The sequence below is a fragment of the Schistocerca nitens genome, chromosome 9 (assembly GCF_023898315.1).
Source record: "Schistocerca nitens isolate TAMUIC-IGC-003100 chromosome 9, iqSchNite1.1, whole genome shotgun sequence".
Taxonomy (NCBI): domain Eukaryota; kingdom Metazoa; phylum Arthropoda; class Insecta; order Orthoptera; family Acrididae; genus Schistocerca; species Schistocerca nitens.
In genome coordinates this window covers 288,234,648-288,260,083 of record NC_064622.1, presented here as the reverse complement: position 1 = coordinate 288,260,083, position 25,436 = coordinate 288,234,648, and the positions used below count along the sequence as shown (strand labels likewise).

Genomic DNA, 25,436 nt, shown 5'->3' with positions numbered 1-25,436 from the left:
CATATGTTCAGAATTTGTTAGATGAATCCAACTGAACACCACTGTAACTAGAGTCCATGGAAAAACTGATTAAAGATGGCTTGTGATTTCAGAGATTATAAGATGATGTTTTTACCCCCAAATTCGTCACTTGAAAATTGTATCTGCAGATTATACTATTGCTGCCGATGTAGATGTTTTTAGTGTTCAATAGATTAATACTGGGGTTATCTTACATTTACAAATGTATCTTTAGCTATTGAGGTTTCGTACAAATTTAGTTTTTAAGAGTTCCAAAGGGTAGGGCTTCGCAAACAATACTTTCGTTTGAATAGGCTCGAGATTCGCTGATAAACAAAAGCTCTTCATAGAACATTGATCTTGTTTGATCTATCACGCAACATTTGACAAGCAGCACTAGTGCAATGGATGGCGACATGAGAAACTACAAAATAGGTGCTATAACAATATAATGCTCTGCTTAAAAAATTGATAGCATTAAACTCTATCAATTCACAAAATGTTGTCTTTGAATAGGTCTGCAATAGAATTTCTCATACATGTATAGATAATGTATACACATATTTATGCTGCTTCTTAAGTAAACGTAACATTCAAAGGTGAAAATATTGTCCTTCATAAACCATTACATGATTTTGAACCCATATCAGTATTTTATTTGCTTATGAGAAACTGATGATTTATGAAGTGCATTGCAATTGAAAATTAAGTAGCTGTCCACTTATTAGAATACCGGGGGGAAAACATTACCAGCTTTTAATTAAATTTAGAACATGGTAACATTCAGATGAAACGAAAAAGAAAATTAATCGCGAGTTAAATGTCTAACAAACAAAATAAATCACATTAAACTGTCTGTAATTGTTATCGCAAGAATAATTTATAGCAGAAAGACCCACTACGGAGATAGTACCAACAGATGGTACTAGATCCCGGGACGAGCTGTAGTTTGAGAATTGGACTGAATCACGATTGCAATCTTTTATTCATGTATTAACTGCTGTTGAAACATATGACCTGCACCCTAGAATATATAGCCATCCATGTTTCATAGTTGTTCAAACACAGCACTACAGAAGGCTTGGAGGGGGAAGACTGACTCGAGCTTAGCCAAGAACTATAATTACTGTGGGGAGGGGAGTGGTGAGCAGCCAGAAGATTTCGTCTTGTTGCCAACCATGGGAATTTACACTGCGTACTTTGGCTTTTTCTGAACATCCACCATGCTTAAACTGTAGTTTGCCTGACTCCATTTGTACTCTAATTGGCTTTAAAATAGGCTAAATACTAAACAACAGCATACATTTCTACAGAATATGCTAAGTCTGGACTGGGGCCAGTGGCGTACTTACTTGTTTCATGCAGCAATGTTGTCAATGCTTACCAAGAGGTATGGCACAAACAATAAGGGGGTGTCATCGGCAGATTCTACACAGCCAATGAGAGAGTGGCGGGCAGATGGTAAGTTTTTGTAGCAAATGACATTGTAACATTCTCACAACAATAGAGAAGCAAAATCCACTGTGTGTTCAAAAATAAAATAAAACACACCATATTTGGAAGAAACATCCAAATATTTGTGAGAACGAAGATAAAACTTTCACTGTTTCCTTGTTAGTATGATGACAAAAGTAGTGGTACGACCGATGACAGGCAAAACAAAAGAGGCAGTGAAGATAAAAATTAATGTAAACAATCTTTTCATTTTATTTCTCCTTGTATTATCAAAATGAAAATGTAGACAACCAATAAATGGAATAAGCTTAGAATAGGAGTAATGGTAACTTTTCAGGCACATAACTTACATTAATACAAGTTTGTAACTTTTTATTAGTCACAATACGTTAAAAAATAAATTTTTCTCACGGAGCTTCTTAAAAACGGGGAGGGTGGTGGTGGTGGTGGTGGTGGTGGTGGTGGGGGGGGGGGGGGGTTGTCGTCTTATACTCAGGAAAATATGGTAGTTACAGGTAAGAACGAAGTTGACTAGTGTGGCATAAACAAGGTTTTAGAAAGACTTTCAAGTCCCCGTTGAGAGAGGTAGAGTTCTATGGCGAAGAGGCTGTGTGTATGTGTTGTGATGGTGTAAAGACAGGTTAGGTTGCATCGACAATGACAAGGCAGGTTGTTTTCCGTATTTTGGTAAGTAAGGAGAAGGTAAAAATCAACAGCCAAGATTGCTTTTTCATAGTCTGGAGCGCTTGCTCCCGATGCCTCCTCCCTACCTGCAGCAGCGTTCTTGTGCGCCTGTTGTGTTTGCGGCATGTAAGCGCCACAACAACGAAATTAACTATTGTGGAGTTAGCATGTTAATTTCCCTATTAAGCATGCAATAATAAGAACTTGTAAAGGGATTGAAAGAATTAAATATATGTTTCAGTTGTTAGTAAAGTACAGTTTTGTGATCTTTAGTATTCTTAAAGACTAATCACTTACTAAAGTAGTTAATTTTAAATATGGAAAGAGTATTATTTACGATCTGTTACATAGTTCAAATATAAGAGTCACCTAGTGACTGCAACACACTATACATATATAAGTGGAAAAAAGGTGATTTTGGCTGTTGAATGGTTTTTAGTAATTACAACAGATCGCTCTTCAATACTTTCGAAATGAGAAAATTCTAAGGGTAGAAGGTTATGGTGTTGTGACCCCTTACAAAGGGCCTATTATTTGAAGGGCTTTCTACGGCTCAGTATGAATGGAAGAAATTACGTCATTAGAAACAGTTTTGTGTGTTGAAGAACCCGAGATCTGACATTGCCCTCTTCTAAATCTTCCTCAGTATCAAGTACTACAGTAGTGATTTCGATGATATTTTTCAGGAAGGACTGAGAAGCAATGCTGAAAGTGAGGCATTCATGACCAGAAAGGTTTTGGTGGAGGGGGATGGGGGGATTAGGAGGAGGAGGTGGTGGTGGTTCCTTTGGGATTTGGGTTAGAACTGTTCTAGGTAGATTTTAATGCTCTCTAATTTTGTTGTGGGTTGGGACTGGATGGTGATGACTGGGCTCTTGAGGGCAAGAGGGACAGGGGTGAAGAAGTGCTGGAATCGGGACAAGCCGAAGGCTGAAGTTACTGGCTAGGAGTTGTTTTTTGGTGTTTTTTTCTGTATATAATAACTGTTAGACGAGTAGAGGGACACCACTTGTGAGGTTTATGTTTCTCAATTCTAAGTATGAAATTGTACCACCAAGCAGCAAATGGGCTGATGAGTGGATTTTTTCATATTGGTGAAGTTAACAATGAGTTACTGCACTAGACGCACCATGCACTTTACACTGTTTATGTCATTTTTATTCTTCACTATATTTTCAGAATTGGCGCCTCATTTTATCATATTGGTAACTCAACACTTGCCAGCAACATCCAGCTGATTCCAGATAAACATGATAAAATTTTTCTTGAGAAAGTAGTTTCATCAAACCTTTTACTAGTTTATCTTATGGTCTGGTTTTTATTGGTTTAATGTTTATATCCATAGAAGTTTAATGGCATCCTTCACCAAGTTCTCTGAAAACCCTTCATAGCAAGTGTTTTGTAGTTAATGAGGCACAAAAATCGAATGTCTGGTCACGTAAACTGGATTCCTGTGAAAAAATAAGCAAGGGCGTCCCTGCAAATGTGTCATCCAAAGGTGGTCAGACTTATGGGGGTGATTCTGTGTGTGGAAGGGATCTAGTACTGTTGACTGTTAGTGGGAGGATTTCCTTTGTGTGTGTTTGCTGAAGGTCTCATTAAGGTCTTTAAGAGACAGGTACTATCCCTCACACTTCATCTGCAAACTAGAATTTCTGTGTCACATCCTCAACCTCTTCCCCCACCCCCTCAAAAAATACACCACACCCCAAAAACTAGCAACAAAGGAGCACCCTCCTCATCACCCAAGATCATCCCAGACTGGAGCAACTGAACCATATCATTCACCAGCACCATAACTATATCACTGTGCATGGAAATGAGAGATGTTTGCTGACTGTCCCTCCCATGCTTCCAAAAGTGATAGTATTACATTGCTCCTCCCCTCCCCCCCTTCCAACCTACATAATATCCTTATCCATCCCCATGGTACACCCACTCCCAATCACATGCCGCGAGGGTCATATCCCTGTGAAGACCCAGGTGCAAGGCCTGCCCTGTTCACGCATCCGGCACATTCTGCTCCAATCATGTTACAAGCTGATCCTGTACTGTCAGAGGCAGGGACACAAAACTGTGATCAAGAGCAGAGTTCATCATTCAGAAGCAGACAAAGCTGCTGAATGCAATATGCTCAATTTCATTGAGTGTTTCACAATGTGTGTCATCTGCATCCTTCCCCTCAGCATCAGATTTTCTGAGCTATGTAGACAGAAGCCTAGATTCTTCATTTACATAATCCTCCTGGCACCAATCTCCACTAATCCCCTGTGCCCACATCCCGTTCCCCACAGTCTCCCCTTCCTCTATTCTGTCACCCCTCCACGTCACTACCATCGTGAACTGCACAAACTCACTGGTCCCTCCACCTGTGTGTCACATTACTGTCTCCTAAACCTGCTGCCTCCCTCCAAGCCATTACTCACACTTATCTCCCCACCCCCTTCTCCATGACTCTTTTCTCCACTCTCCCAATCCACCCAATACAGCCCCCCCACCTGTATACATGCCGAACTGCAGTCCCACTATTGTGTACCAAGGTGGCACAATGTAGCTGTAGCCAAATGTCGGCACTCTAAATCGAGAAAAGGTTTGTACAAAACTAGCAATAAAAGTCTTTATTCTTGTTTGTGTGACTATCAATGTCAAAGCCTCTACTATTTGGTATGTTGCTTCCTCCACTCCTAAATTATTTACAAACTGCCCGATATTTCCAAACCATATTTATTTCTTGTATCAGAGTTTGTTATCATTTCTGTAACATTCCTGCACCTTTTATACCTGGCTATTCAACTCAAGTGATGATTGGCAGGCAGCCAGGAGCATCTGCTGGTGTGAGCCAACAGCTGGTGCTTATTCAGACAGCCAGGCCCTAGGTTATGTGACCATACTGCCTTGGCAAAGTGTCCATAAGCAGAAGGTAGCCAAATGGCCAATGTTCATTGGAACAATGTGATCCAAACAAACCTGCACTTGATACAGTGCTTCTCTAAATCCAATCTCCTCATTATAAGGAAGGTCACAGACTGTCACATAACATTAAAGACTTAGTTCAAAGATTGTCTGTAAGCTGCCTCCCATGGAGGTGAATAACAATTCACTAGGTTGATTCTCTTCTTCTTCTTCTTCTTCTTCTTCTTCTTCTTCTTTTCCTTATTCATTATTATTATTATTATTTCTTTACTTTCTCAGACGTTAAGTCTGGTTGAGAATGGAAAGTGACGCGGACCTTGATCAAGCGTCACTTCCTATTAACTGTACGGTATGTGTTATATTGCATTTAGGAACTTTCGGGTAATTGAACATGTATCAATAATTACGGATTTCTGTAGTTGTATATATATGTTTGGATGTAGCTGTATTGCATTGATGTACTGGTGGATATTGTGTGGTATGACTCCTGTAGTTGATAGTATAATTGGTATGATGTCAACTTTATCCTGATGCCACATGTCTTTGACTTCCTCAGCCAGTTGGATGTATTTTTCAATTTTTTCTCCTGTTTTCTTTTGTATATTTGTTGTATTGGGTATGGATATTTCGATTAGTTGTGTTAATTTCTTCTTTTTATTGGTGAGTATGATGTCAGGTTTGTTATGTGGCGTTGTTTTATCTGTTATAATGGTTCTGTTCCAGTATAATTTGTATTCATCATTCTCCAGTACATTTTGTGGAGCATACTTGTATGTAGGAACTTGTTGTTTTAAAAGTTTATGTTGTAAGGCAAGCTGTTGATGTATTATTTTTGCGACATTGTCATGTCTTCTGGGGTATTCTGTATTTGCTAGTATTGTACATCCGCTTGTGATGTGATCTACTGTTTCTATTTGTTGTTTACAAAGTCTGCATTTATCTGTTGTGGTATTGGGATCTTTAATAATATGCTTGCTGTAATACCTGGTGTTTATTGTTTGATCCTGTATTGCAATCATGAATCCTTCTGTCTCACTGTATATATTGCCTTTTCTTAGCCATGTGTTGGATGCGTCTTGATCGATGTGTGGCTGTGTTAGATGATACGGGTGCTTGCCATGAAGTGTTTTCTTTTTCCAATTTACTTTCTTCGTATCTGTTGATGTTATGTGGTCTAAAGGGTTGTAGAGGTGGTTATGAAATTGTAGTGGTGTAGCCGATGTATTTATATGAGTGATTGCTTTGTGTATTTTGCTAGTTTCTGCTCGTTCTATAAAGAATTTTCTTAAATTGTCTACCTGTCCATAATGTAGGTTTTTTATATCGATAAATCCCCTTCCTCCTTCCTTTCTGCTTAATGTGAATCTTTCTATTGCTGAATGTATGTGATGTATTCTATATTTGTGGCATTGTGATCGTGTAAGTGTATTGAGTGCTTCTAGGTCTGTGTTACTCCATTTCACTACTCCAAATGAGTAGGTCAATATTGGTATGGCATATGTATTTATAGCTTTTGTCTTGTTTCTTGCTGTCAATTCTGTTTTCAGTAGTTTTGTTAGTCTTTGTCTATATTTTTCTTTTAGTTCTTCTTTAATATTTGTATTATCTATTCCTATTTTTTGTCTGTATCCTAGATATTTATAGGCATCCGTTTTTTCCATTGCTTCTATGCAGTCGCTGTGGTTATCCAATATGTAATCTTCTTGTTTAGTGTGTTTTCCCTTGACTATGCTATTTTTCTTACATTTGTCTGTTCCAAAGGCCATACTTATATCATTGCTGAATACTTCTGTTATCTTTAGTAATTGGTTGAGTTGTTGAGTTGTTGCTGCCTGTAGTTTTAGATCATCCATGTATAGCAAATGTGTGATTTTGTGTGGGTATGTTCCAGTAATATTGTATCCATAATTTGTATTATTTAGCATGTTGGATAGTGGGTTCAGAGCAAGGCAGAACCAGAAAGGACTTAATGAGTCTCCTTGGTATATTCCACGCTTAATCTGTATTGGCTGTGATGTGATATTATTTGAATTTGTTTGGATATTAAGTGTGGTTTTCCAATTTTTCATTACTATGTTTAGGAACTGTATCAATTTAGGATCTATTTTGTATATTTCCAATATCTGTAGTAACCATGAGTGGGGTACACTATCAAAAGCTTTTTGGTAATCAATGTATGCGTAGTGTAGCGACCTTTGTTTAGTTTTAGCTTGATATGTCACCTCTGCATCTATTATCAGTTGCTCTTTACATCCTCGTGCTCCTTTGCAACAGCCTTTTTGTTCTTCATTTATAATTTTGTTCTGTGTTGTATGTGTCATTAATTTCTGTTTGATGATTGAAGTTAATATTTTGTATATTGTTGGTAGGCATGTTATGGGGCGATATTTAGCTGGGTTTGATGTGTCTGCTTGATCTTTAGGTTTCAGATAAGTTATTCCATGTGTAAGTGTATCAGGGAATGTGTATGGGTCTGCAATGTAACTGTTAAATAATTTAGTTAGATGTGAATGTGTTGAGGTGAACTTCTTTAACCAGAAATTTGCTATTTTATCATTTCCAGGGGCTTTCCAATTGTGAGTAGAATTAATTGCTTGGGTGACTTCATGTTGCAAAATTATCACTTCAGGCATTTGTGGTATCATCTTGTATGTGTCTGTTTCTGTTTGTATCCACCGTGCATGCCTGTTATGTTGTACCGGGTTTGACCATATGTTGCTCCAGAAGTGTTCCATGTCTGTTATGTTTGGTGGATTGTTTATTTTAATGTGTGTGTTATCTATTGTCTGGTAAAATTTCTTTTGGTTTGTGTTGAATGTTTGGTTTTGTTTCCTTCTATTTTCACTTTTTTTGTATCTTCTGAGTCGTTTGGCTAATGCTTGTAATTTCTGCTTCTTTTCGTCTAATTGCTCTGTCGCTTCTTGTTGTGAGATTTTACCTAACCTTTTTCGTTTTTTTTTTTCCGAGATTTCATTTCTTATAAATTGTGTTAGCTGTCCGATGTCTTTTCTCAGTTTTTCTATTCTGATCTGTAGCCTGTGTTGCCATGCTGGTTTTGTGGGTTTCTTCTGTGTGTTGGTTGGTTCTGATCTCTGTCTAGTGTGTATATTTAGTGTAGTGAGTGCTCCTATATAAACCAGTAGTTGTAACTCTTCCATAGTTGTGTTTTCATTTATTTTGTTGTGTATGATTGTGTTGATAGTTTTTATTGTTGTTTCGACTTGTGGGTTATTTGGTGGTCTATGCAAGAATGGTCTTATGTCTGTATTTGTGTCTTTGTATTCTATATATGTTAGCTGAAATTTTTCTTCTATATCTAGCATCTGTGTCACTTTGTGTTCTATTTGTGCTTGTTCTGGTGGCTGTCTTAAGATTTCGTTTTCCTCTGATTGTTTAATTGGTGCGTGTTGTCCTTTTTTTGTTTGCTCTGGGATGTTTGAGTCCATTACTGTATTTTCTTCTTCTTCTGATTGCACATTATTTTGTTCCAGTATTTGTTGTACTTCTTGTTTGATGTTTTCTAATTCTGACTGGGGTATCCTGTTATTTTTTATTATTACACGGATCTGATCAGCTAGTCATTGTTCTGTTAAAAATTTTAATTCTGGGTATCTGGTAATAAATGTTGTGTATACTTGTGATCTGTATCCAGTTGTGTTGGTTCCTAGGTTTGTTGCTTGGTAATAACAGAACATGAGGTGTCGATTAACTTCATCTGACCATCTCATCCTCTGTCTTTGTTTTCCTTCTAGGGTGGTTGCAGGAAGCATATCCTGCAAAACACCTCTATTTGGATTTAAATCATTTTCCAGTTGGCTAGCGGTGTCGTTACCATTGTGGGCGGGCATAGGGTTCAAGCGTCGTCCCCGACCATGACGGCGCTTGTCCGAGGCTTCTTTAGTTCTGTCCTGAACCAACTAATCACACTAAAAGGGGGGTTAGCCCTATTAGTGGTTTGTTCTTTTCGTCGCCTTTTACGACTGGCAGAACATACCGGAGGCCTATTCTTTTCCCGGGCCTCCACGGGATTTATTATTATTATTATTATTATTAGTGATTTAAGGTACTAGGTGGTGACGTCATTAGTGTCCTTGCTTGACGTAAATAAAAATGACGTGGGTCAAAAGCTGCTGAAAAATATAAATAAAATTTAAAACCAAGTTATATCCCCACACAAAAATAGACAGATATACAGAAGACCAACCATAAAAATTGGACAAAAAGCAGCAGAATTACTAAGTAAAATCAAGGATAAAACACCTGTGCAGAAACAGTTAAAAAAGGGGGGCAGATGAAAATGGCTGGGTGAGTACTTAGAAATAATGGGTGACTGGGCTGCACTGCAACACAGTAAATCTCACACCCAATTTTTTGGTAAGGAGTCCTGACATGAAAGAAAATCTCAAAACACACTCACCTAATTATCAGTTAAAGCAGAGCTGCTCCTGTGGGAGCTACAGATCTGTCCTCAGGTCGCAGGTCGTCATAAAATATACTCAACATATATTGTATCGAGAGCTGTGTTCCACACCTGTGCCATACAGGGGGCTCCTCATGATGTAAGAGAAATCCACGAGTCAAAGGATTGTAAAGTTCTACTGGCTCAGTTCTTCATGGTCAGAAGGAGTGAAGCCACTACTGCTCTGAACATTTCAATGAATGCAGCTCATTATTCTTCACTTCCAGCTACTAAGTCTCCCACCAACACACTATCTTCCTCTTCACAAATGTGGTAACAGTCTGCAGGGGACTAAACAGCATGCAGGACATGGAAAGGAGCAAGCCTCCTTGGCAACTGCATCAAAAAATTCATTTCCCTGGACCCCAACATGCCCTGGAACTCAACAGAAGGTAATTTCTGAATCGTTCCTCTGCAAGAGAACATCCCACACTTCTTGCACCATACAATCTACTAGGTACTACTGCTCAAAGCTAGAAGCGGATAGAGCAGATGAGGAATTCCTTTCCACGATGATGTCTCATATGCTCTAGTGCCCTCAGGATAGCAAACAAACTGAAAACTGCTCTGGGAACCCCATTCTAAGGAAAATGTTGGGGAACGTGACAGAGCAGCTGATAAAATTTCCCTGCTTGAACCCATCCACATAAATGTAAAATAAAATCAGAGTGTTGATTCAAAATCTCATTAAATTTAATTTTAAAAATATAATTTGGAGTATAATGCTTACTGTAGATAGTCGTACAAGACATACCGTGGGCCTCTGCTCTGTAGTAGCTAGGGGGATCTACTTCACCTTTGGCTGGACTCTAATTCCCTCCACCTGTAACAACTCAAGGCTCTTCCTGAAACAGATCCCAAATGGCCTAACTGTCCACAGAAGATTATGAAATAGCCATTCAAGTGGTGGCTGGGCAATGGAGTTGGATGCTGGCAATTTTGGAACAGGCAAAGCCCTATATGCTTGGCGTGCCCACGAGGAGATGTCAAATAATCAGTGGACGCTCACCAGTTTCTGCACACTGACTAGCAAATGAACTCATGCAACAAGCTCCTCTTAACAGCTTAATATCCTCACGGTGAATCGCGTCCAGCATGTTTAGGTATGAAGCCCAAAGTCACATTTGAATCTGACATCCATATTCAACCCGGCGCCTCACAAAGGTTTTATGAAGTTGGAGCAGAAGGGCATTTAAGGATTGTTAAAACCTTGAGGCACCTCAATTTAGTTCTTTAAAGTGTGGTAGCCACATTAGCCTTTCATCAAAAGTCGAGACCAAATAATTCACATTTTCCTTTAATTTATTGCTCCAACCACTTTACTATCAAATGTAATTGCCAATTAGCTGTTGCATGAGTGGGATATGTGCTGAACATGGAGAAGTCGTCCAAGGACACTGTATGGGACTCACTCCTCAACACCAACGTAATACCCTTGCACTTAAAACACTACTTTGAGGGACACTATTCTCCTGCTTGCAACAGTCAGACAGGACATCCTCAACCTTGTATCTAAGATAACTTTCTGAGAGGAATGAGTGTATGGAAGTGGTGAGACATATATGTAAACACCACCTGCAGAGCCGCAACAAAATATTATGTCTCCAGGCAGTATCAAAGGCCTTTCCCAAATTAAAGGAGGTACTGACACGTGTTGCTTACTTAGGAAAGCTTGTTGACTGCCATGTCAAGCAGCATCAGATTATCGAGTATGGGGCAATACACCATGAATCCACAATGAGAGTTATTTATTAGCAACCAGGTTTTAAGAGCCTACACTAGGCACCGGTTAACAGTACACTCCAGTGCTCTTCCTATGCAGCTTTTGAGACTAATAATACAATCACTACTGGTGTTAGTCCGATCCTTCCCCGATTTTAAAATCGGGACGAAACAGATCTTTCCAGGAAGTGGGGAGTATTTCTGTCAGATAAATTTCATTAAAAACCTAACGGAAGACAACCTCCTCCTGTCATACAGCTGCTGTTGACAGTTTTGAGTTCCACCTGAAAATTCTTCCCATACTTTGCTTGTAGGTGTTGACTTATTGATGGAGTTCAGTTACTTTTGATAAGACCCCTGCTTACTCTCTCTAATTATTCTCCTCGCCTTCGATGGTGCCATTCAAAAGGTCACAAGATTTGCATCTTTAGGGCATCAGCTGAATGTTTGCATAGCCGCCCTCTTGTCTCTGAATGCAGAAAGATACTCATCATTCCACCAAGGGACAGGCTGCCTCCTAGATGTTCCTGTTGACTTCAGGCTGGATGCATCACCAGTTTGGTGAATGATTATTGTAATGTGATCCGCCCAGTCCTGGACACATTCACACAGCTTAAAAACACCTAGCTGCCTCCATTAAGCATTTCTGAACCACCATCTGAGCGGCTTCCTTTCATGATCTGCTCCATAAACCAGAGAGGTCATCATCCACTTCCTACTGAGCAGTGTCTGCTAGCACAGGTGACAACAGGAGATGTCTACGGTTGTAGAATAACTTGTAGGGCGCTGAAATGCACAGCTTAACCCATGATCAGCAAGATAATGACTTCAGTTTGTGTGACAGTCTCGAGTAGCTGATCCCTGAAAGTAAGTGGTGTTGGATCTCCATAGTGCACTGCGTGCATTAAAATCTCATAAAAGGAGAGGAGAGGGCAGTCCACCATTAAGCTGTGTGAGGATCACACTGACGGTGGACTCACATGATGGTGGTACAGTGAGCACACCCTGAGAAACATGAGCTATTATCATAAACTATTTCAAATGTCCCCTCCTTCCTCTTAAAACACTAGAAGTAGACAATCTGATTTAAGACTCACTGAGCCCTCTTACTACAGGCAACTTCATTATCAGGAGGATTAGCATCCCTCATTTATATGGATGAGTGGATGTGAGTACTCCCATATGGTACACCTACCACCACTTTGAGTGGCAGTATTGATTAGATTTGCCGGGTGTCCATATGAGAAACTAGGAACATACGAGATTGGTTTGACACTCTGATAAAATAGCAAGAAAAAAAATGTTTGTTTCGAATACAATTCACTTTACTTCTCAACAGTCTCATTTGACACATATACTCTTGACCCAAGAGTTCCTCCAGCTATTTTTTTTCCCATCGGAAAAAAAATTTCTGTCAAACTCTGCAAAACACTCATTGTCTACATCTTTCGTTTCTTCATTTGATTAACATTTCTTCTCAGTAAGCCAAAGTTTCAATTAGGAAACATGAAGAAGTCACCTGGGGCTAAGTTTGGTAAATAGGGTGGATGAGGAACCAATTCAAAGCCCAATTCATGTACTTTCACCATTGTTATCGCTGATGTGTGGAGTGGTGCATTAGCCGGGTGAAAGAGCACTTTTTTTCCATGTCAACAATCTCGGTATTTTTTCAAAGAAAGCAAGTTTCAAATGATCCAATAATGAAGCGCAATGTGGTCAAGGTTTGGTTCTGCCTTCTTCTAAGTAATCCATGAGGATTATTTCTTGGGAATCCCAAAAATCAGTGGCTCTCGCCTTGGCAGCTCACAAAATTGTCTGTGCCCTCTTCAGGGCACTTTCACCAACCTCTGCCCATTCTTTTGACTGCTGTCTCCACTCTGATGTGTGATGATGAATTCAGGTTTCATCAAATCAGCACAAAAAAATTTGCAGATTGCAATTAAACATCACCAGACACTGTGTTGAAATGTTGTGATGGATGCACTTTTAGTTGACTGAGAGCAATCGTAACCCCCCCACCCCCACCCCTCGCCATACTTTTCTTCATACCAATTCTCCATGCATGATATTATGCACTTGCTCAGTTGAAATGCCTACAGTCACAGTAGTCTCACAAATTTCTATTTGGCAGTCTTGCAGTACCGAATCGCTGAGTTTGTCAATGGTTTCCTATGTGGCAATCTCAACTTGATGGCCAGTGTACACTTCGTCTTTGCCACTTCTGTGACCACATTTAAATTCATTAACCCGTAAGTAAATGGTCTTCAATGAAGGTGCAGAGCCCGTGTGAACTTCAGCCAATTCCATTTTTATTTTTGCGGCAGTCCAACTTTTCAAATCAAAATGTTTAAGAACAGCACAAAACTCGGTTCTCTCCATTTTCAATTGCAGCCAACAGATTGACCAACACAGACAGCTGTCAACTATGAGCTATACGCTGTACACGGTTGAAATTCTTTATACGAACTTTGGAATATTCAAGCTTAACAATCATAAAGGCACAACAAAAATGTTCCATTCCTTCATGAAAATGTACCAGACGTATCAAACCACCCTCATACAGTTCCACCCAGACAGGGTCCCACTCAATCTGTTTCATAGAAAATAGGAAAGTTGTATTTATGGTTACTGTCTTACTATTACAAAACTACTACGGAATCTGACTTGACAGAAAGTTTGTAATCCTGCCATTCACAGGTTACAACTATGCAAAGTACTAACATTGAAGGTATTATCCTGACAGGTCTAGCAGCTGCCGAGATCTCTTTCTCATATCCCATATACCAATCATCTGAATCGATTTGCTCATTCATTTTAAATGACTTCGATTCCCAATGAAGGTTTCATTTGCGATGTCAGTAAACCAGACTCATGATCAGAGAGAGGAGAAAAAGGGAGAATGGAGGACGGGTGGGAGGGGGGGAGGAGGAAATGGATGTAGAGTATGGGAATGACAGACAGGAGAGAGCGGGAGAAGGAGATGGAGAAATGGGGTGGAAGAGGTGATACACGGAGAGAGGTGGAAGAGGAAATGGACTAAGAGAGGCAGGAGAAGGAGATGTACTGAGAGGAAAGAAGTTTAGGGTGTCTATCCATGTCCTGTACTTACACTGAAGTGCCAAAGAAAGTGGTATAGGCACACTTATTCAAATACAGAGATATGTGAATGGACAGAATATGGCACTGCTAGCGTCGGGAACACCTGCATGTCAGCAGGGGACTGTTCAATCTGGTGAAGGCTCTGTAATGGTGTGGTGCGTGTGCAATTGGAGTGATATGGAACCCCCGATATGTCTAGATACTATTCTTGCAGGTGACATGTACGTAAGCATCCTGTCTGATCACCTGCAGCCATTGATGTCCATTGTGCATTCCGACACACTTTGGCAATTCCAGAAGAACAATGTGGTACCCAACACAACCATCATTGCTACAGAGTGGCTCCGGGAACACTCTTCTGAGCTTAAACACTTCCGCTGGCCACCAAACTCACAGACATAAACATTATTGAGCATTTCTGGTATGTCTTGCAGCATGCTGTTCGGAAGAGATCTCCACCCTCTTGTACTCTTACGGATTTATGGACAGCCCTGCAGTATTCATGGTGTCAGTTCCCTCCGGCACTACTTCAGACATTAGTCGGGTCCATGGCACATCGTGTTGCGGCACTTCTGCATGCTTGCGGGGGACCTACACGATATTAGGCAGGTTTATCAGCTTCTTTTACTCTTCAGTGTATTTACCAATTGTGAAGCATTGCCAGGTTTGTTAGTAATTATATACATCTGTTCATTGAAAAAACATTCAGGCTAAACTGGTATCTATTGTGGATTTCCTTTCAGTCAGTAGAAAGCGTGTGTCAGTACTATCAAGTCAATGAAGAAAGCTGTTACTGTTCAAGTAGCTCTCAAATTTTGAATACATACAAATAGGGAGACAAAATATTTTCCATAACTATTTCGTCACTAAATTGTTGCACAGTTTCATCACTGAATTGTTGCACAGCAAATTACTACTGCAAGAAAAATTTCAAAGTTCTTCCCAGGCAATGCTGGAAGCAGAGCAGCAAGGTTCGATAGCCAAGTGGAATGCTGGCAAGAAAGGACTGCTGAGGGAGCTGCAGTGAACACAGAAGTTATTCTGACACCCTGAAAGGGCTGAGAGCTCTAGGAAGCAATGTAGCAAAGTGACAACATGGCAACTGAGGAGTTTACTGACATGGCAGAAAAGAGGGTTGTGAAAACCTGAAGCCCCCAAGAGAGATGTCATTGCCACCCCACTGTAGCAGAGCACACAAGCTCATCCTGTGTAAATACTATTAATATTCTGTGCTGTTATCCTGTCTAGTGAAGAGGCCTGTGTCAGTCAACCTTCTGCTTGTTGAGTAGCCTTTGATCTTCTATTGTGTCAAGAGGAACTTGGTCACTGATAGCCACAGTGCCAACTACAAGTGAAGATTGATGGGTAGCTGTGGCCATCACTATCCAGTACGCCCTCTGAACACCTCACCTGTAGGACCTGGGGGCAGTTCGTTACCCTTGGCCATGACGGCAAGCCACTGCTGCCACTCGCATCTGTTCCTGTGGCTGATGTTAGTGTTGCCAGTATTTCTTGGCAGAGGGCCACAGCACTTCCCTGAATGATTTCACGTACTCGAAGCAAAGCTGGTAGATCCCTTGCCTGTATATTGTCTAGAACAGGATCATGCATTCTCTGGCTATCATCTCACAAAAGTTGTGTGCAGCCTCATTTTGAAAAAACACAATAGAGCACTAACATATACGAGGTGACCAGCCTTATGATGTTGCTGCTATTGAACTGATATATTAACAACTGCATGTCAAATGCTGACCAGTGCATTCTGCGGCAGTAAACTACCACCACCCTTGCCCACACTGGCTGCCTAAATGTCGAAAGCATCAAATGCTGAATTTTGTGGACAATAAATGTTTAACATTGTAATACTGTTTTAATACTGCCTTCAGCTGTTAGACACGCGTCTACTCTCCAAGTCAGCAAACCCACGTCTCTTGGGTGGTCAAGCATTGACGTCATTCCTACCCCTAGAATGCTACAGAATATAGATGAATGAAGGCATGCAAAACTAATGCAAAGCCTGACTTATTTCATCAGCAGTATCGAACAGCAAATATCACAACTTCACTCACCAACAGTTCATTTCTGAGATATGATGAACATATCCCAAGTGTTCCATTTCTCTTTTGGGTAATGGCTTTATGAAGCTGAGATATATTCCACTTAATGTTTTTAATGACCTCGGCATCTTTTTTTAGGTTTTCACACCTTTGACTCAGCGCTGTGGACCACTCTGAAATAAAATAATTTGTTAAACAATATTTCATTTCAAAGTAGAAATGTTTGAAGTACTTAAATAGCCACATGTCTGTACACACTTACAATTTTAAAAAATAAGAAAAAAAAAGGAATGAGAGCTTTCTGGCTTATTTTACATGTTTTCACTTACCATTGTTTCATACACTTTTCTGTAGCAATCAATGTATTTAGTCAGCAAAAGGAAACAAAAAAATGTTGTCCTCCTTAATGTTATTTGTTGCCAATAATAAAAATAAGTCTCCCTTTAACAATGAATAATAATACTCATTTAATAAAATAAAAATTATTTCCATGTACATACTGCCTTAGAGGTCGTAGTCAGGTTCCATATTTCAGTGTGAATGTCTTCAACCTGCTCCCATGACAAAGAAAGGAACCAATAATCCCCTCAAGTGGAAAAGAGAAATGGAACTGTACCTCCTTAGCCACCCTTACTAATTTTCTTATCAACTCAAAACAGTAACTGAGAAGTCCTGTTATTTTTATGACAAGCAGAAATGTTAACTGTCTGCAGGCATCTGTTCATACCGCATAAAGATGGCTTTTTATTCCATAAATATTATTATGGGGGTGTAAATATTAAGCTATCAGTAGCAGATAAACAGTAGCTGTTTAACAGAGCTGAGAAAGCTTTAAATGCAACTGGAGTAAGCAAGTATATAGCACTGTAGTGATAGTCTGTTGTTAACAGAGTGAACAAAATAAGTTTAAGTTGCTAACTTGTTCACTTACTTACTTTTTTTTTTTTTTTTTTTTTTTTTTTTTTTAAAGAGTGGGGGGGAGAGAGAGAGGGGGGGGGCGGCAATGAAACTTAATATACACACACCATAATAATTCAACCCAATGGTAATGTAACTCATACAGCCTCTAGCTCTATTTGTGTGTGGGTACTGGTACCATAGAACACTGTACACTGTGATAAACTTATTAAATAATTATTTACTTTGCCCCATTACCAATCTTGCTTTTATTTACCTTTTAACTACTGTAACTTATTTCCAGATATTGTTTAGCAGCCGCATGGGATAGCCGAGCAGTCTGAGGCGTCTTGTCACGTCCGTGCGGATCCGCCCATCAGAAGTTCAAGTCCTCCCTCGGGCATGGGTGTCATCCTTGGCATTGGTTAGTTTCAGTTAGATTAAGTAGTGTGTAAGCTTAGGGACCGATGACCTCAGCAGTTTGGTCCCATAAGACCTTACCACAAATTTCAAATATTATTTAGCACCTGACTTATTTAGCATCTGACTTTCTTATTTGTATCACTGACGTTAGTAGCACTCATTGTCATCATCCTATCTATCTTCCTTTTAACATTGTTGCATGAAGCTTGTTTTTGTTCTATTAAGATATACAAAGGGCGTTCAGAAAGTTTTGCACAGTCGTCTCTAATTTTTTTATTTTTTGCAGGAGGAGATTTAAATTATTTTGATCATACTTGGAACATTTAGCTGTAAGTTGGTAAATAAAAGTAATTTCTTTTATTTACAGGTGAGCAATAATGGACAGTGAAGTAGAGGTCAGGTTGCGACATTGGTTGGTGATGGAGTTACTCTTCAAGTCCGGTGATGACTCTGCCACATCAATTCACAGGAAGTTGCTCCCTGTTTATGGGGAGGACACAGTAGATCGCAGCACCATCCAGCAGTGGTTGCTTAGGTTTAAACAAGGTGATTTCTCTCTACTGGACAATCCACAATGCAGTAGACCATTGACGGCAGTGAGTGATGTGAATAAGGAGACCATTGATCAAATCATCCAAAATGATGGATGTGTGATGACATGACAGCTTGCTAAAATGACTTGTTTGTCATTGGGTAGTGTCGTATCTCTGGAACAGTCACTAGGGTACAGAAAAATCTGTGCATGTTAGATTCCTAGATTACTGACAAGAGAAATGGAAATGATGAGGAAGAATGTGTGGAAGGGTCCCACGAAAACCTTTACTGACGAGTGGCAACAGTGTTTTGATGGTGTCATTACCCAGGATGAAACATGGTTGTTTTGGCCAAATCTGAGAGCAAAACTCAATCCATAGACTGGCGTCATCCGGGTACCCCTCGGAAGAAGAAATCAAGACTTTCACGAACTTTCTGGGATCAGTGTGGTGTCATTTTCATTGACTTTTTGGAACCTGGCTCCACAATTAACTGAGACCATTACTGTTTGCCATTGGACAAGCTGCGATTTGCCATCAAGACCCACAGACCACAGCTTCATGATCAGCTCATCAGACTACACCATGACAAAGCCAAACCCCATACAGCCCTTAAGATGCACAAGAAAATCAGGAAAATGGGTTGGAAAATTGTTCCTCATCCTCCCTACAGTTCAAACTTGGCTCCGTCTGATTTTTAAACCCTTTGGTTGTCTGAAGGCCCACCTGCATGGTAAAACATTTGATAGTGAGAAAGACCTTATTTCCTGCGTCAAGCGATGGTGTAAAAGTCAATCACCAGAATTTTACCAAATTGCATTTACATCATGGAAAGAATGTTGGGCCAGATGCATCACAGCTGATGGAGGTTACATTGAGTAGGCTCAATGTATAGCTAAATGTTCCAAGTATGTTCACAAAAAATTTCATTCTCCTCATGCAAAAAATAAAAAAAAATAGAGACGGCTGTGCAAAACTTTTTGAATACCCTTTGTATTCATTTTAGATGGTAGCACACAAGACTGCCAAGTCACTGGCTCAGGTTAGATACATGCTTCCATCCAATATCCAATTTCTGTATTGCTCTTGTTCGGTTTGAAGAAACTGAACAGAGAGCACATTTGGCAAGTACCACAAGGAATATTGATTCGGATTTCCAAAAATGATCAAATGACTAGCAGATAAAATTCTGCTACACAAGCTGATACCATTAATGTCGATTGCTCTCATAGTGTAGACGGTAGCGAACAAAACTGCTGAGTCACTGGCTCAGGTTAGACACACGATTCCATCCAATATCAAATTTCTGTATTGCTCCTCTTCGGTTTGAAGAAAGTGAACGAAGAACACATTTGGCAACACTGTCTCTTGCAGGCTGGTTGAAGCTGCTTGCTCAGGAGCCTCACTGGTTAAACACCCTTAAAAGCTTTTCAGACACTTTCTAACGACACTGTACAGTACCTGAGACTCGGTGTTTAGGTTCGCAGTTATCCAAAAATACTGTCCCCTTGTTAGCACACCTCACAAGAAGAGGAACTAGTCCACATGGCACTCTTTAAAAAAGCTGCGGAGGACATGGAATGCTTCAAACACAATTTGAGCCTTATCTTGTTCTTCTCGGCAGCATGTGTAAGTTCATTGTATTGAAACTGAAAACTTTGGGTACTGAATTATGTTGAACAATAACAGGCACAACAAGTCTTTTTTAGTTCCACTTTGTGACACACATATTAGTTTCAGTGGCAACACTTATTAGTTTCAGTGGCAACACTTATTAGTTTCAGTGGCAACACTTATTAGTTTCAGTGGCAACACTTATCACGAAACCCATCTCGTAATTCACAGTTTATAAGAGTTAGACAGTTGAACGAAGTTCATTATTAATCACCATACGAGCTTCGTGTGGCATTGATTCTCAGAACACATTCACCAACAGCAGATTGGTGAATACAGTTAATGTTTCCAACAAACAAAGAAGTTCACACAGAGATTTCACTAATACATGTTGATAACAAGATAAATGATACAATAATGTTAAATGTTCCAACTATGACAAAGGACACATTTCTATACGTATTATTCAAGCATGCACACTGAATGTGTACAAATTCTCACAGAAAATGTTAAACAGGTACTTTTTAAGGTTGTTTGGTTGGTTGATTTGGGGGCAGCGACCACACAGCGAGGTCATCAGTCCCATCGGATTAGTGAAGGATGGGGAAAGAGGTCAGCCGTGCTCTTCCAAAGGAACCACCTCGGCATTTGCTTGAAGCGATTTAGGAAAGTCACAGAAAACCTAAACGAGGATAGCTGGAAGCAGGTTTGAACTGTTGTCGTCGTCATCGTCCTGAATGCGAGTCCAGTGTGCTAACCACTGTGCCACCTCGCTCAGTTACTTATTATGCTGCTTGTATTCTCTCGGGACACAGACTAAAGATTTCTGTGTGGGATTATAAAACTGTATGGCTGAAATTTACCAGAGTAGGTGAGCCATATGTTCATGTAATAACTTTGTTTATACAATAAGTAGATTGCTAACAAAATATAGAAGATTACCAATTCATGAGTACAGTTACCATATTTGAAATCATGACAAATTATGCAAATTCTTAATTAGTGACTTAAATGATTAATGAAATGTACCATTTGATACAGAAAATTTAGGGCAATGGAAGTAAACAGGTAAAATTTTGAATTCGACAGGTGCAATGGCACAGAAGGCAACAGGTCTGAGTATATCCCAACTTTAATACTAACTGTCTATTAGGTTAATTATTTTCAGAAAAATTAAAACTAGTTACTGTGAAGTCTGTAGTCACAGCTTTCCCATGGAGTGTGTCAATATTTCCAAAACTGCTAATTAGCTTACAAAGGGACCCTCCATACTGTAAATCACGGATTTTGATGCGCTTCAAATATGTTACTTACCTTGAGTACCTGGCTATCCAATTTTTTAGCAACGGGTCTTTATTTTTGAGAAAATCGATTTTGAAATTCATTGCGCGCGTTGAATACCCGTAACATTACATACATTCCAAGCAAGTCGACATAGCACAGCAATAAAGGTTCAAGGCTACCGCGCTGGAGGTACTGTGTTCAAATCCTGCTCATGTACCTCCCCCCCTCCCCTGCCCAAAATCAACCAAATTTTTTAATTTTATTTCAGAGAATATCAACAAACAGTGTAAGGCGTGCAAAATTATAAAGATATATTCAGTTATTAATTCTTCCAAATATTCATTCCATTTGTTGTTCACAGTTGGAGTTCCAAATGTTCGTACAATGGTCGCTTCTTGTATTACCTGAAATCTACCTCCGCCCATTATCGTCCCCTCTCCCATGAATACCGTTAGCTGTAACGGGAACCCCAGCTCCTAGTTGCTGCCAATGAGCATGCGAGTTGCATTCCTTTATGCTCGCATCTAACTAATGTTCGCATCTAATGACAGTGTCAGTTGCTCGCAAAGCGTCTCTAGTGCTATGCATTAGAAAAATTCTGTGAAATGGAAGAACCAGATGTTTCTGCAGTGGTGCAGTCAGAAGAAGATCCACAAGTAGAGGAATTGAACGAAGAACCAAAAGGCGGAATCACAAATGCCATTAAATATGCCGAAAATCTACTCCGTGAGCAGGATTCAAACACAGTATCTCCAGTGCGGTAGCTGTGAACCCTGATCTCTGTGCTACACTGACTTGCTCGGAATACATGTAATGTTTCGGGTATAAAAAGTGCGCAATGAACTTCAAAATCGATTTTCTCAAAAACCAAGCCCGTCGCTAAAAAACCGGATAGCCAGGTACTCAGCGTATGTGCCTCTACAACATTTTTGAAGCGCATCAAAATCCGTGATTTACAGTATGGAGGGTCCCCTTGTTAGTCAAAACCTACCATTACACACAATTATGATGGTAAGTTCTATCTCTTTCAATTAAAATTGTTTCCAGAAGAACTAAACAAATTGCTGTAGTCAGCACATTGAAAATTATCCCCTGAAGAATAGATTTGCATGATACATGGTATGTACCATTTTTCCAGATTTGAGGATACACTACACATACACAATGTGGATAACTAGACTCAAAAGAAGAAAAATATACAACAAGAGCAGATGAAAAGATTTCAACTTGCCATGCTTCATATGCAAATCAAACCTCCAAATTCCCTGTGGTGGAAATCAGAGAAAGCCTGGAGAGAGGAAGGCCTAAAACTGTACTTAAGGTTCACTTAGGCTACTGTCAGAGTGAAAAAAACATTAAAAGTGACGACAGCAAATTAGCAGCTGGAAGCATTGCAGATAAACTTGTAGTGGAGTAAGGGGGCAACCGCCGCCTTGAGTTACCTTCTAGGAAGATAGGTAGAGGACATGGATCTGGTTCAAGAACCATACTTGTATAAAGCAAGGTAGGCCTCTGAGGAACTGGAAGCAACTTGACTTATGTGATGAACCTAAAAAAATCCTGAACATGCATTTATGTTAAAAATGGAATTTAGTTCATGTTAATGGTAGAATTCGGTTCCAGGGACTTAGTGACCATTGGAATGAAACAGCATAAGGAAGGTAGCTCAAAGGAAGTATTATTGACCCTCAGCATACTCCCTTATGGGAACAGTGTTCCTCAACCCAAATAACAGAGACTGATAAGCAGCTGCTTGCAGATGACCAAATAATCGCTGGTTAGTTGTGATTCTAAGGCCCACAAGCTGGTGTGGGGAAGCAGCAACACCAACAGCATAGGTGAAACCTAACTATTAAAGAGTTACCCCGATATCTTAAATAGGGGTAAGGAACCTATCTTCAGGGAGTAGTGAAACAAAAGAAGTAACTGACATAACTTTTGGGACTATCTTAATGGATAGCTACATCCAACAACCAAACATGGCAATGGACCATCTTTACCCGACATGTGTATGGCATGACTGTAAATAAATTTCCAGTTTCAAAATGATGTAGCAAGAGAACCCCTGCTTAGAGTGATATCAAATTTGAATAGCATATTATTGCCACAAGAGGAAACATTACGCAAAAAAATTTACGAATAGATGGCATTGTAATCGTCTTAACATAAATAGGATCGGCTACAGATGTCTCAATACGACAGCTATCATTTGAGTTGCACATTACACTATCCATACTGTTCAATGTGCATGGCGGTATACATTCAGCAGTCAACAGCACTGTTAGTTGGGCAAGCCCATCTGCAATGGTATTGTTGTACCACACTGAATGGGAGAAATCTGTTTCTTTTTGCACTGAGGCCAAAAACTGCATACAAAGCAAAATGACATTGGTTTTTGTTTTTCTGGGTCCAAAACCTGCGTACAAAGCAAAACAACATATATTTCTAATTGATGTGAGACTTGCGCATATCATGTTCAATATGCTCTCCAGCATTTTTTGCCCAAGTTGAAACTGAGAAACAGTTGTGTTCCACAACAGACTGGAGTGTCTTGGGGGTTACTTTTAGAATGCTTTGTGCAATGGGTGCCTTCAACAGAGCTACATTAATAATTCAAGCACTGATCACAACATCTTTCAGATAACCCCAGAGGTCAAGCGGATTAAAATTAGATGATCTAGATGGCTAGGTTGTAGGGAAATGACGACTGATAGTAGTATTTCCAAAATGCCTCTGCAGCAGCCACTTCACAGGCTGTGCAATGTGCAGGAGAGCGCCGTCTTTGATAAAAATAATCCTACCCTCATGTTCACACTGTTGAAAGGTTGGAATGACATCGATATGCAGAACACATGTAGTATTTACCAGTGATGGTACAGGTAACAGGAGTTGCAGGACTTATCTCCTCAAAAAGATATGGCCCTACAATAAATGATGTTGTCAACCAGCTCCACAGTCATCTTTGCAGAATGAAATGGTACCGCTTGACGTGTGTGCAGATTTTCTACATATTGACAGGGAATTGGAGATGGAAATGGGCTTTGTCTGGCCACAGAATATTCCAAAACCATTCACTGTCCACTTCCATCCATGCAAGAAGTGCCAGAGCGAATATTTGTCTACTCACAGGTCAGCAGAAAGCAACTCCTGGACATGGGTGATTTTACATGAATGGCAAAACAGAATGTTTCGCAGGATTTTATGCACCATGTTTGCAAGCATGTCCAACATTCGGGCGATTCCCTGTGCACTGCATGTTTGCAAATCACCACTCGAACCCCCCATGCAATGCTATGGCCACGTTGACAGACTTCTGATCAATTATTTTCCTCCCTCTACCACACTGCACTTCCAAAGAACCTGTCTTTTTTAATTTTATAATCATTTTATCCATACCCTTAGCAGACATTGGACCAGTGCTATTTTTCATACCCTTCAGGGACTGTAACTTTTACAAGACTACTGGCGTACTGTCACTGTTCTTATAAAAGAGCATTATCAGCAGCATTCCTTCATAGAGACAGTCATGTTGGGTGTCTTGGATGCAACTGAAGAATAACCATGTGCTACGCATCTGTTGGTGTGCATGTAATGACACTCACGGCGGCATCCATTTGACAAATATTCATTACACTTCTTCTTGTTCATTGACAGTTTCCTCTGTACCAATAATGCGCTGTACAAATTTGACCTCATACAGACCTTTGGTTCTCTTTCTACAGCATTTTGAAATTGGTTCTTTAATTCTACACACCCTGTACATCAAGTTATACGTGGAAATGGATGTTACATAGACCATATCCAATAAGGCATCTAAAGGTGCACTGTCCAAGGCGTGACAGCAGCTCGCGGCAGCAACAGACCCCCTGCGGCGAAATGGACTGCCTGCTCACTCATGCTACAGAATTATGTCTGCAATCAGCGCTGTTTCCCAAGGTGCAAGCCAGGCGCAGTTGCGACAGTAACAGCACCAGGATGGAGAGAAACATGGTTGAATTGAATCTGACTTTGAAATACAGTGAAACATAGCTTTTATGTTTTTCAAGGAACTTCAAAAAATGGTGTCAAATGTAAAATATGGGAAATAACATTTTAAGCTGTAAAAGTTATGTATAGAATACCACCTTGCATTTCCGCTCTTTGTTCCTATGCACACAATAGGCATCAAAATACTCTTGTCAGGGGTTTATTATCTAATAAAAACTGCTAATATAATGAGAACTGATAATTTGGAAGCAGAAATGTTTGACTCAATTTCATACATCATTAACAATGTTTTTGGGATGTCTACAGGTG

The 25,436-nt window shown here is 39.9% G+C and overlaps 1 protein-coding gene across 1 annotated transcript in view; it reads right to left on the bottom strand.

Moving 5' to 3' along the window:
• LOC126203719 (uncharacterized) overlaps positions 1–25,436 on the bottom strand; it is a 171,460-nt gene that overhangs the window by 95,023 nt on the left and 51,001 nt on the right. The window contains exon 7 of the mRNA XM_049938094.1: positions 16,402–16,562. Coding sequence (XP_049794051.1) covers positions 16,402–16,562 — 161 coding nt within the window. The remainder of the gene's footprint in view (positions 1–16,401; positions 16,563–25,436) is intronic.